At 41.3% G+C, this 14326-nt stretch overlaps 1 protein-coding gene across 1 annotated transcript in view; it reads right to left on the bottom strand.

Moving 5' to 3' along the window:
- The window catches only part of WDR45B (WD repeat domain 45B), a 58578-nt gene that overhangs the window by 23077 nt on the left and 21175 nt on the right, over nucleotides 1-14326 (bottom strand). The window contains exons 3-5 of the mRNA XM_030208026.1: nucleotides 10976-11077; nucleotides 9032-9119; nucleotides 318-412 (exon numbers count right to left, since the gene is read on the bottom strand). Of these exons, the coding sequence (XP_030063886.1) occupies nucleotides 318-412; nucleotides 9032-9119; nucleotides 10976-11077 (285 nt within the window). The remainder of the gene's footprint in view (nucleotides 1-317; nucleotides 413-9031; nucleotides 9120-10975; nucleotides 11078-14326) is intronic.

A 14326-nucleotide genomic window follows, 5' to 3' on the forward strand; every position in this document is an offset into this window, starting at 1 on the left:
ACTCCATTTGGAGTCACGACTCACAGTTTTGGAAGCAATGTTAGTTTTTCTTCCACTCTGCCTATGGTGAAAACTTAAATCATAACCTAATTTGGCCCAAGAGAAAAGCGGAGCTTGGCCAGTATCTTGCTCACGAGTAGCTGTCACGGCAGTCTGTGTGCTCGGATAAAGTGATTCTTCAGACACCAGTGGTTAGCTCTGTACACTTCATATGGGAGATTAAAAGAAGAAAGGACCCCTACATCCTTCTGCACACACCCCATATTCCTTCCCAACTCCAAAATTTTTCATGGTCAACAAAATTAGTCAAAACATACCTTTTGGATTATAGCAGGTTTCAAAGACATGCAACTGGTGGGGGTTGTGTGTGAAAGTGAATACTTTTATCATGGAATCCAGAACCACCACAATCCTGGGAAAACAGAATACAAAATCAGATGGAAACATTTAAACAGAAACAAAGAAAATTACGACAGATAAAGGCCGTATGGCTTATCCAGCCTGCCCATCCATACCATCAACTTTCTTCTTCTTCCTAAGAGATCCTATGTGTTTGTCCCATGCTTTCTTGAATTCAGATGCGGTTCTTGTCTCCACCACCTTCACCGGGAAGTTCCATGCATCTACCTGTCCCTTTTAACTTCATCTTATGACTTACTAGTAAAAAAGGCCCGTTTCTGACACAAATGAAACGGGCGCTAGCAAGGTTTTCCTCGGAGTGTGTATGTTTGGGAGAGTGTATGTGAGAGTGACTGTGTGAGAGACAGAGTGAAAGTGTGTGTGTGTGAGTGAGAGAGTGAGTCTGGGTGTGAGTGTGTTTGTGAGAGTGTGTGCAAGTGTGTATGTGAGACACAGTGTGAGAGAGAGTGTGTGTGAGACACAGATTCTCTGTGAGAGTGAGTGTATGAGACCAAGCAAGTGTGTGAGTGACTGTGTGGCACATAGAGAGTGAATGTGATACAGTGTGAGACAGTGTGTGAGAGTGAGAGTCAGAAAGACATTGTATATGAGAGAGAGAGAGTGTGAGCCCTGCCCTCCCAATCCATGGCCATCTGTCCCCTGCCCCCTCCATTCATCCTTTTCCAGCAATTCCCCTCTCTCCCTGAGCCCTGCCCTCCCAATCCATGCTCCTCTGTCACCTGCCCCCTCCATTCATCCCTATCCAGCAATTCCCCTCTCTCCCTGAGCCCTGCCCTGCAATCCATATCCATCCATGCCCATCTGTCCCCTCCATTCATCCTTATCCAGCAATTCCCCTCTCTCCCTGAGCCCTGCCCTCCCAATCCATGCTCCTCTGTCACCTGCCCCCTCCATTCATCCCTATCCAGCAATTCCCCTCTCTCCCTGAGCCCTGCAATCCATATCCATCCATGCCCATCTGTCCCCTCCATTCATCCCTATCCAGCAATTCCCCTCTCACCCTGAGCCCTGCCCTCCCAATCCATGCCCATCCATGCTCCTCTGTCCCCTGCCCCCTCCATTCATCCCTTTCCAGCAATTCCCCTCTCTCCCTGAGCCCTGCCCTTCCAATCCATGCCCATCCATGCTCCTCTGTCCCCTGCCCCCTCCATTCATCCCTATCCAGCAATTCCCCTCTCTCCCTGAGCCCTGCAATCCATATCCATCCATGCCCATCTGTCCCCTCCATTCATCCCTATCCAGCAATTCCCCTCTCTCCCTGAGCCCTGCCCTGCAATCCATATCCATCCATGCCCATCTGTCCCCTCCATTCATCCCTATCCAGCAATTCCCCTCTCTCCCTGAGCCCTGCCCTGCAATCCATATCCATCCATGCCCATCTGTCCCCTCCATTCATCCCTATCCAGCAATTCCCCTCTCTCCCTGAGCCCTGCCCTCCCAATCCATGTCCATCCATGCTCCTCTGTCCCCTGCCCCCCTCCATTCATCCTTTTCCAGCAATTCCCCTCTCTCCCTTCCATGACCCCCCCCCTCGCATCCATGCTCCTCTCTCTCCCATGTCCCAGGCTGGCCCGCCCTCTTCTCCCCCCCCCTTCGCATCCATGCTGTCGTTTCTCCCCTGCCCTCCCGCTCCCATTGTTCTACTTTACTGCCCACCCTCTTCTCTCCCCCCAACATCCCTTTTCTTTTTCTTTTTAAATTTACCTCCGTGGCGGTTCCGGCAGCGCAGCGTCAGGAAAGTAGGCGGCGCTCCCGACGTCTAGCCTTCCCTTCGCTGTGTTCCGCCTTCTTCTGACGTCATCCTTGACGTCAGAAGAAGGCGGAACACAGCGAAGGGAAGGCTAGAGACGTCGGGAGCGCCGCCTCCTTCCCTGACGCTGCGTTGCCGTAACCGCCACCACGGAGGTAAATCTAATATAATAAAACGCACCGTGCGTGGGTGCGATCCGTTTGTTTGGGTTTTTTTCCGCCCTCGACGTCATGACGTTTGACGCGAGGGCGGGGCAGAGACGGCTGGGTGGCTTCACACCATGAATGCACGAACCCTACAGGGAGTGTTTGAGTGACTTCAGAACGTTGTCTTCAGAACGTTCACGGTGCGTTTTATTATATTAGATCATACCAGTTTCCTTTTAGCTGAAAGAGACTCACCTCTTAATAGACATTTAAATTGTACATCTCTCCTCTCTCTCACCTTTCCTCCCAAGTATATATTATTGAGGTCTGTAAGGCTATCCCATATACGCTTTATAAGCTTATCTCCACTGCTTTTAATAGCGTTTCAAGTATCACTTATTTATGTTCTCAAATTTATTTCAGCTGCGATATCAACCAGAAGCATTGCTGTCTCAATGCAAAAGGATTTGGTTTAAGAGTCGAAGTCCAGCATTTTATATACATTTCTGTCTACACTGCTGCATTTCTTGCATTTCATTTACCCCACCACTACTAAAAAGTCAGTCACGCACTGCTGCCACTGAAAAAAGTTATCACAGCAACAACAAGGTCTAGAGACCTAGAGGACTTGGTCCTAGAAAGCCTTGATCCAAGGTTTCCAAAATCTGATGGTCAATGGGTTCACATATGCCTCAGATCTGTGTAAAGACAGCAGTGCTAAAGTGGCCCCATATTGCCTTTAAAGTTTGCTTCAGAGACAGCTTTCTATCAAAACCAGGATGCTTAAAAGGGCCCCACTTGAGGAGCCAACAAGATCATTTTATGAGCAGATAACTCCAAAACATGGAATTTTACCCCAATACCTTGTGTCTAATTAAAATACTCCAAGTCTAACTGTTTTATAATTATAATTAAATCTATATATATTATCATTTAGACACATGTCTGGCAGATCTATCCCTTTGCCAGAATGAAAACATTCAATAATATTTAGGGTAAAGGGCATTGTGGAGCTGCAGGAAATTTTAGCAAACACATTTCTAGTGCAGGGGAGAGAAGTTCTTCTGTGTCTTATAATAATTATTTTGCTCAAAGCAGGGCGAGAATAATAGACTTCACTTTTGTGGTCCTACTATTGGGAGTCTAGAAAGTGACTTGTGGGCCCAAGTCTCAACACAACATGATTCCAAAGCATTGCAGAGCTATGAGGTGGATATGAAGTCACAATTTTGATGAATATAAATCATGCTGTAACTAGCCAAACTACTCATGCAGCCTACAAATATGGATTTCTGATCAAGCAGCCATTCTTGAAAAACGTTTAATGCTTCTGCAATAAGAAAACCAAGTTGGCTGATATTAGACTGAAAACTGAAATACTAAGGCTAAAAATACTTGTGAAAAATAAAAATATAGAGCAGCACTAAACATTAAATCAGAAACCGGTTTTTAAAAGACCAAAACTACTGTATAATTAATTGAAGCTCAGAGTCAAAGATTGTATAACTATGGTGACAAAACTGGAAAAATGTTGGGCCTTTTACTAAAGTAAGAAGTAGACAACATAGCAATATGATCAAAAAGGACTGAAATACTGTTACATCAGAAGAGACCAAAGATCAATTATGTTTTTCCACAGACAATATTCATCTCAAAATGTCTGATCAGGCTATATCTTGGGAAGAACTGACTGTGTAGGACTTACAGAACAGAAATACCAGACAGACCACTGACTCATGGAAAGAGAACAAGCAATCAGAAAATCTTTCTGGGGAATCCCAGGAGATGGGATCATGCAGAATGGTACAAATTACAAAAGGAACTATTAACTCTTCGGAGGTTGGAGGTATACAATTACTGTTATAATACAGGCAGTCTTCCTGAAATCAATGAAAAGCTCTATTATGCTAATCCCTGAAGAAAGGTAAAAGTGACTACAATGTGGCTCATATCGCTCAGTATTGCTATTAAATGTGGATAAAAAAATTCTGTATTGGCTAACAGTTTGACTAGTGTTGTAAATACCATTGTGCATTCTTGAGGACAAATTTTAAAAAACTTTTTTTAAAACATGGCATACGAGTGCAGAAGATGGTAATCCTGAGCCATGTCGAGTAATGGTGCTGAATACTGAAAAAGCTTTTGACTCTGTGGCGTGGAGCCATACAATTAAATTGTTGGAGACTGAATTTTGGTCTGTAATTTGTGAAACAGGTTATTTTAATTGTATGATAAAATGTAACCGGTTTTAAAAAATAGCTTGATAGAGTTTGTGTGTTAGATGGCAGAACTCATTAGAGATTTTTATTTATTTATTTATTGCATTTGTATCCCACTTTTTCCCACCTATTTGTAGGCTCAAAGTGGCTTACAGAGTGTGGTTATGACATGATCATTTCGTAATAACAGGTACAATTCTTATAGTTTGAATGTTGGTAAGAGAAGATAAGCATAGTCCTTTCCGCCCCCCAACACACACACTATTTGCTTTCATGATGGAACCCTTACCCTTCATTAAAAGGGAGTCAGGTTAAGACTTTTTAGAAGAATAGTGTTCAAAGTAAAGTGCCTTAATATGCAGATGACAGCTTGATATATATTTCTAGACCACCACTTGTAAACTAAACTATCTTCATTATTTTGGAGTTCCAACAGATTTAAGTATTCAGGGTTACATATGATACCAATCTTTGTTTTATCTGGTCACTATGGAAAATAATATATGGCAGGGTTATCCATTTAAGAGACCCAATTAAAGTTTTATACCTCGCTATATGGGTGGATAAACTGATAGGGAAAATGATGGAATACAAGTTAAATTCCAGTAATGAAGAAGTGAAGTTACCTATTTATAGATTTATTGCATTTGTATCCCACATTTTCCCACCTATTTGCAGGCTCAATGTGGCTTACATTATGCCATAATGGCGATCGCCAATTCCGGAATGAGAAATACAAAGTGGTATTGCATTCAAGTTCAAAGTGACAGAGTAAATTAAGCAGTCAAGGATAGGGAGTTCGGTTTTGTCCAATTCTGGTAAAGTTTCATTGTCTGGTATTTAGGATGGATCATTGTGGTATGCCTTTTTGAACAGGTTAGTTTTTTAGTGATTTTCGGAAGTTTGTTAGGTTGTGCATTGTTTTTATGACGTTCGGTAGTGCATTCCACAGTTGCGTGCTTATGTAGGAGAAGCTGGATGCATATGTTGATTTATATTTTAGTCCTTTGCAGCTGGGGTAGTGGAGATTCAGGAAAGTGCGTGCTGACCTTTCTGTGTTCCTGGTTGGTAAGTCTATGAGGTCTGACATGTAGACCGAGGCCTCGCTGTGAATGATTTTATGAACCAGGGTGCAAATTTTGAACGTAATACGTGGGAGCCAGTGTAGTTTTTCTCTTAGGGGTTTGGCGCTTTCATATTTTGTTTTTCCAAATATGAGTCTGGCTGCTGTGTTTTGGGCAGTTTGGAGTTTAATGATTTATACCCACTTAAACCTAAGCAGTTTACAATATAATACATAAACATAGACAAATCACATATCCTCCATATAGCAGGTCTTCTCCAAAGAAGAGATACAAATCCTCACATGCAGGTGACATCCACTGGAATTCCAGATGGAGAATGGTACTGTAAAGCTCGCTGTGTTCAAGAGTTATTCAGAGCTGTATACCCCACACGTGGGTCATCATGGCACAAAGCCACTTCAGCTTTGTTTATAGCTATAAGTTTTATATATAAAAAAAAGTCAAGTCGCTGGAAAAGATGGTATTGTGAGGACGTGTATTCTGCTGGAAAAGATGGTATTGTGAGGACTTGTATTCTGCTGTTCTCAGAACACCTGCTACAGCTTTTGCTGAGGATTTTCTTCCACCCAAACAACCTGGAAACAACAAAAAAAATGGACCTGGAGGGGAATGGAGTAGGTTTCCTAACAAAGAAAATTCTCAAGGCATCTACTGCCACATCAGGAATCCTTCTGCTATCAGTACATGAAGTGTGAATGTGAGGACCGACATCTACATCACAGACTAGCATATTTCCTCCATGGAAGCTAGCCTTCAAGTGGACCACATATTTTGTCATGGCTCCAATACTGTAAGCCTTCACATGCCCTTCCAGGGTCAAACCCACCTAGGTGTAAGTGAAAGATTCCAGCAATTAGGGAACACTTGGCTACAGCAAACCTAGGACTATGGCTTAAACTCTTCTGTAATCCAAGTGGGCAATGTTTTGTTCCCCATCATGAATAAGCAGCCTGGGAGAAATCTTGAAAGTACAAATGACTGGTTATCACCTTAGGTAGGATGTATTAGCAGAGCCAACTCATTATTGAAAACTTAAGGGTGGCTCAGGTTTTAAGTTCACAGACTCTCCATAACAAAGTGGCTGCCACCAAAAATACCTTCCAAGTCAGGTTTTCAGCTCACATGAATTTAGTGGCTCAAAGGGAGCTTCCGCAGGAAGTGGCCGGTACCATATTCCATCAATGTATTGGTCAAAATGTCTTCTCTACACATGGTAACCACAGAATGAATGGAAACTAAAGGCTTGGAAATGTTTTCCTGTCATAGCTGTGAGTTGTCACAGCTATCCTGTCTCAAGACAAATATTGAATGGATCAACACATGTACAGTCACTGCATAAATCTGTATCAATTGTATACAAAAGCTTAACGGACCATCAGAGGTGATCTTCCACTAGAAGTAATCCCTATTGTGAAAGTAGTTGGAACACACCTTATTTTGTCATCAGTCCAATTTTGTTCTTGAATTTCTTACTTATTTTTATCAAAATTGTCAATTTTGTTTGTATTATTGTAATTTTTAACATTTATAATTTTGTGTTTTGCCTTTGCTGTTTCAAGGCTTTCCCCCCATATTTTGTAATGCGGCATATTAGAGATGCACTTTAAGTAATTTGAATTCTTTTTGTCACATATGGATTATAAGAGGAAATCAAAATGACTACTGGAGTATGTTTCTACAAATGATGATAAAGTTATAAAAGTTATAAAAATTACAACACAAACAAAATTAACGATTTTGATGATAAAAATAAGAAATTCAAAAATGATATCGGACTGATGATGAAATAAGATGCTCCACCTACTTTTACAATAGGGGTTACCCCTAGTGGAAGATCACCTCTGATGGTCCATTAAAATTTAGAATACAATTGATATAGATTTATGCAGTGGATGTACATGTGTTGATCAAGAATTCTGCATAATATAAGATCAAGATAGTTGTGAGGCCTCATGAGTACTTATAGAGAATGTCACACTTCCAGATTCTGTTACCACTCTGCAGTCACTAGCCATGTAAAAGCCCCCTTAAAAAAAAAAAAAAAAAACAAGCTGTGAGCTAAGCAGTATCCCATGGACAACATGAAAGTCTCATTTATACTGTCACTGAATAGGAGATGCTAGGGTTGTAGCCTATGACAACCAACACTAATAAGATGTCCCAGGTTATGCTTCAGTGGTACACCACAACACTTCTCAGACTGCTGGCCTTGAGCCAAACCTAGTATGTTTAGTGGTCACTATACCAGAACTCTTTGGCGAGTCTCAATGCTACAATTTCCACCCCAAATACTTTTTACTCCTGGAAGAATTCTGCAATGCCGCTTTTAACTTTCATAATTCAGTGCAGGAACCAAAAGTCAGCAGTGCTGGCTATATGGGTCAGGAGCAGCAACACTAAGCTACACGGCCAAAGGAAGCTGTAGTAGCATCACACAGGCTAGAAGGAGGAATGAAAGCACAGCACGATGCCTGTTATTAAAAAACAATTATTTCTTTTGTTGAGGGTGGTACCCATGGTGGGGGCCAGAAAAGCAATAGTGGTGGTGCATTCCAGCAGAAGGAGCAATGAAGTAGCTGGGAGCAAAGGCTTATGGCAGACAGAAAAGGAGGCAGAACAGTAGTACCAGGTATTCACTGTAGCACCGACTGCCATGTTGTGAGGTAGTTTGAGTGCTGGATGACTGCAGCATGAGCTAGACTACCTGCTGCTTCTGAGATCAGGGGTAGGGGTGGAGGGCAAGTATGGAATAAAAGTGGACATGGTGCAGTGGAGCCCTTTTTCATTAAGGCCAGCATACTCAGCTGTGTGGTCAGGAGAAGCAGAAGTAGTAGTGTGGACCAGCATAGCCAACTAGGAGATAGTAGAGAGAAGGTGAATGACAAAACCTGGGACCAGCAAGGTGAGTGTGGACACAGTAGAGGTGAGGGATGAGCTTGAAGGGCTAGGGAAAGAAAAGGGAGGTCAGAGAACTAAGGTAATGAGTCTAGAGGAGAGAGAAAATATGGAGACCCAGGGGGATAGGGAAGTGTAAGTTGGGGAAATTGGCCCTATCAGGGTGGAAAGAGGGCACACATTGAGTCTTGGGCAGTAGGGGGTAAGAAAATCTTAAGAAAAACATAAAGGGAAGACATATTCTGGGGAGTAAAGCGGGGCAAGAGCTAAATGAAAGACAGATGGCATGGTTATGCCGGAGGATGTAATGTACTTTCTTCACCCAATTGTTTCTGTACTACATTTGAAATTACTCAGATACAATGATATTGTACTACTTGATCGAAAAAAGAAAAAAAAAAAAAAAAACACATGCATTTTTCAATATAGTTTCAAGCTCAGATTTTTAGAATATCTTGAAAACAGAATTTCTCCAGCAGTGTATCTTGCACCGGATGTGCAGTTTGTGCCACCTACCTATCTCTCCGCAGTTTCACTGCTTTCACTTCAGTAGAAAATTCTATTTCAATGACTGTCTTCTTTTTCAGATCATCCCAGATCATCACTGAAATAAATTGATGACTGTGACAGCAACATAAACCTAAAACATTTCCAGTGCAGAATTACAACAAATACACACCACTTAGTACTGCCCCACACTAGTGGTATCCTGAGTCAATTTCAATTATTGGGGGTTTACCATCTGACAAGAAAAATAGCCTCAACCAAACATTACTCTAAGGATAATGCTCAGATCTTTTGGAACCAGCTTCCATTAGCATTAAGCTTCTCTTAGGGATCCTTTTACTAAGCTGTGATAAAGAGAGGCCTTAATGCACGAGTTCAAGAAGATCAATGTGTTAGCAATTATGTATTTTATGAAGTATGTTATAATTGCTGTTGGAGGGGGTAAATTGATGCTTGTTGTATTGTGGGTTATAAAAACAATAAAAACCAATGCACAGGGATTGTCTCCTTGGAAAGCAGAATATAAATCCAGATTTAAGTTAAATTAAAAATTCAATGTCTATGACCTAATAGGCAGACATTTTAATGGATGTCCGATATCTGTTACTACAGGGAAATTTTCCATGGTAAACTGCCCTTTAAAGATATAGATAAAAACGCGTGACTTCAAGCAGGTAATCAGAGGACTGAAAACTGCCGATATCGGTATTAATTAGAACAAGATCACCAAATTGCATCTGTGGGCAGGAAACTTTTCTTCTAACACAAAACTGAGCACAGGCATTTTGGTCATTAATTTATAAGCCAGTCTAGGGATAATTTCCTTTATTTCAGGTTTTCCCTGCCCTCCTTATCACTGTACATCAGAATACAATGTAATGCAGTCTCCAGAAATCATGCATGAACTGACATCACCATCTTTTAGATAGCGATAAAACATTATAATGGAAAGGGGGGGAGCTGAGAGGTTTTACTGTTGCCAATTCCTCCTTCTCGACACAAAAAGAAAAATTACAGACGGACAGCTACGTAGCCAAACATGGTCTATTATGTTTCTCTTGTACCAATTTCTTCAAAGTAAAGGGATGTCCATCTGTGTAGATGTCTACAGAAAGACCGTTCCTTTGGAGAAATTGGTACAACAAACATTACAGACCCATAATAGACCACGTCTGTCTGCGCAGAAGTCTATCTACATAGACAGACCTTTCCTTTTAAAAAACTGGTACAAGAGGAACACAGACCCATAATAGACCACATCTGTCTATGTCTGTGCAGACAGACCTTTCCTTTGAAGAAAGTGGTACGAGAGAAACATGATAAACCCATGCTACTTAGATACTGCGTCATGTGATTATGCCAAATGTTAATCCACTCCTTAAGAAGTGAGGAAAATGGTTTAAACTATTTTTTAAATCCCATTAAAAGATCAACTATCCTCCTTTAGTCATAATTCTTCAGTACTAAAATTTATTCAGTTCATTAGGGTCATCACACTTGGTCTGCCTGCTCAATGTGTTTATATCCACAATAAAGCTGTCTCTGTTAGATTATGAAAGTAGAGTTTCCCCATCCACAAACATTTTGGTTCTGTATCAAGGTTTGTTTGGGGTTTTTTTTTCTTCATTTCATTTTTCAGTAGTGAAAAAAATTTAACACGAAAATCCTTAACAAGAGATTTTACAACAGTGAACACAGTGTGCATCTATAAAATTGCATTAAGGTAGTTGACACATCCAATTCTCTATGTGTATATACATGAAATCATATTTACATGAAGCATAAATTTACTCTTTCTATATAGCTAAAAACTGGATCTAAACTGCAGCAGACCATCAAAGCTTGTGTAAAGGGTTGTACATAGTCGTGTTTGAGGGTTCTGCACAGATGTGAAAGGGAAAATACATCCAAGCTGGGGGACTATTCCTAAAAAAAAAAAAAATAATAATTTACCTTTATTCGGAGGATACTTTGGCTTCTTTCCTCCACCAACTAATGCTAAGTAGTTACATCGAAATAACATTTCAACATGGGCAACTCCCCCTTCAAGAAATTCTGGAGGAAAAAAAAGCAGAAAGACTGTTAAATATATTTACAACTGAAATAGTTTCATCTTTTTGACGAAGAGCTGTTATATAAAATCCATTACATGGAGACTAATGAAACGCTCTTTTGGCTACATGGCAAACCAAACAAAAACAGACCTGTTCCAGTGCTTGAGTATTTCATGGAGGCCCAGGACCTCAGGTCACTGGACAGTAAAGCAAACACTTTTTCCCAAAATATAAGCAACTGCTTGCTGTTCACAATACTTGCAAAGGTGTCGTGGTCTCTGTACCTGTGCAGAGTTTACACACAGCACATGCCTGCAATTGATTACACATCTTACCAGTTAAACATTTCTTTAACTTGCTCCCAGGAACTCATAAGAGCAATCGTATTAAAAAAACTAACTCCAATTCTCTCAGACAGAACAGCAGCCAGCTGAAGTCAATTATGAGTTAAGTATCAAACCAGACCAGTCAATCCAGTGGTGAGACAAATGCACTAACAAAGGGTGGTAGAGACCTGTAAAATCAATGGATTTAACAGCAGCAATTTTAGGGAAAGAGAAGGAAAAGATGGGATATTTTGGATTCAAAGCACATTACATCAGGTACACTAGGTATTTTCCTGTCTCTAAGGGGCTTACAATCTAAGTTTGTGCTAAGGTCATGGAGTATTAAGTGACTTGCCCAAGATCACAAGGAACAGCACTGGGATTTAAACTTGGCTTCTCTCGTTTTCAGACATGTTCTAACCACCAGGCTACTACTCCTCCACTCCTGTGTGGATTCAGCAATAAAAAAAATTAAAAAAAAAAAAAAAAAAAAAAGCATAAAACATTTCTATTAATGCGAGAACGATAGATGCTGACAATTTCAGTTTCGGTGCCAAAACCAGCCTGAGAAAAATGCAGGTACATTTTCAGCAGAAACAGATTGTAAGCTCTTTGAGCAGGGACTGTCCTTCTATGTTTGAATTGTACAGCGCTGCGTAACCCTAGTAGCGCTTTAGAAATGATTGTTGTTGTTGTTGCAGTCCCCATCCCACCCCCAACACAAGGAGCACCCCACTCCTGGACCCACACATACCTTCCTCTCCTCACCTACCATATTGTTGGTGGTGTGAGTAATCAGGGCAAGAACAATCCACATTTCAGCATCAATCTCAAAATGGCTGCCAGGACATCCTGAAGCAGTCTCTGAAGGTTTCAGCCACCATTTTGAGATTGGAGCCAGCATGGAACCCGACTAGCCACTAGACCATCAATGGTTTTGGCCGAAACCAAACAATGAATTTCAGGTATAAATCCGGTTTGGGCCAAAAATTGGGGGGGGGGGGGGGGGGGGGGGGGGGGGGGGGGGAACGGTCCTGCTTTCAGTAGCTTTCTAGAGAAGGAAAAGGTGGTTAGGCCCACCCAGCTCTGCAACCATGATCAAGAACAGATAGGATTTAAACAAACAAAAAACTAAAAACAAAAAAAGGGGGGTAGTGGAGAGGGGGTCCTCAGGGTAATAATGACAGATTGACAGCACTAGATGTCTCTCAAGCATGGATGCAGACAAAAAAGAAAAATCTTTAATAAAAAGTTAATTTTAAAAAATGTGCTAATGTCATAACATACTGGAAAACAAAAAGGAAGGAGAAAAATCCTCACGTGCAACAAAAGCAATGGACAAAAAAAGTGAAGACAGCTAGAAGAGAATATCAGGAAGTCTTTAATGTGGATAGCTTAAAAACAACTCGACACGGCCGTGTTTCGGCAGCAAAGCCTGCATCAGGGGTCAAACAAATCTACATAAAAATCAAAGACATTGACATATATAGAATTCTATAATAAAATAAATGATATAATAAAAATGTTAAACTAGATAATAAAACTCATGCATACAAATTATATGATAAAAACATTGGTGAGTGTAACCGAATGATATTTAGACAGCATTAACTGCAGCATTTGTAAGGCAGGTAAAACAAGATTCACATCTATTACAGGGGGTCCTCAAAGGGATCCAAGCCAAGGACTGCACCCATGAGTGAGCTAAGTGAGTTTGCAATGTAAGTAAAGCTACTTACCTATAATGGAGACTCCACTGATCATAATAAAATCAGGTACACAAGTGGGTGATGTCACCCAATAGCAGAAAGAATAGCTCTGAGCTCAGAAGAGCTTCCTCACTACCTCAAGACTTCCCTTATCCTAATGAAAGATTAGAAGTCAACTCTCTCGGAAGGTGGAAGAGCACGTGTCCAATTCACCCTACTTTTTGGAAGAACTCCTGTTATAGGTATGCAACTGTGCTTTATCCATGGGAAAAGGAATTAATCTGCCACATAAGTGAGGGTCCCATAGCTGCAGTTTGCCCTACTTGTGTTGCGATATTACATTTTTCAGGGGAAGCAGGACTTTCAAAATTAAATAAGCTCTGTAGAACTGCTTAAGTGCATTGTCTTTCCTACATATATTGTCAAAAAAGTAGTGTGAAGGTGTGAATATTTATTTATAGAAACATAGAATCATGATAGCAGATAAGGGTCAAATGGCCCATCCAATCTACCCTTCCTCAATAACCACTAGCTCCTTCTTTTCCTAAGGGATCCCATGTGCCTATCCCACACTTCTTAAATTCTGACACGGTCCTCGTCTCCGCGACCTCCACCAGGAGGCCATTCCAAGCATCCACCACCCTTTCCGTGAAACAGATTCTTCCTAAGCCTATTCCCGCTTAACTTCATCCTATGCCCGCTCATCCCAGTTTTCCTTCATTTGGAAAAGGATCACCTCCTGTGAATTACCACCAAGGTATTTAAACGTCTCTATCATATCCCCTCTCTCCCGCCTCTCTTCCAGCGTATACATGTTGAGGTCCATGAGCCTCTCCCCACATGTTTTATGACAAAAACAGTTTACCAATTTGGTAGCTGCCCTCTGGACCGACTCCATCCTGTTTATATCCTTCTGTAGGTGAAGTCTCCAGAACTGCACGCAGTACTCCACATGAGACCTCACCAGAGACTTATACAAAGGTACTATCACCTCTTTTTTCCTGCTGGTCATCCCTCTCCTTATGTACCCAAGCATCCTTATTGCTTTGACCGTCACCTTTTCTACTTGCTTGGCCACCTTAAGGTCTTCAGACTCAATCACCCCCAAGTCCCACTCTTCCTCCGAATACTCATGTACTTCACCCCTATACTGTACCCGAGGTTCAAATGATAGGCATTGGTCTATAGTCATTCCCAAGATTTTTATGGTGGTAG

Source organism: Microcaecilia unicolor, chromosome 6 (genome assembly GCF_901765095.1).
Source record: "Microcaecilia unicolor chromosome 6, aMicUni1.1, whole genome shotgun sequence".
Classification (NCBI taxonomy): Eukaryota; Metazoa; Chordata; class Amphibia; order Gymnophiona; family Siphonopidae; genus Microcaecilia; species Microcaecilia unicolor.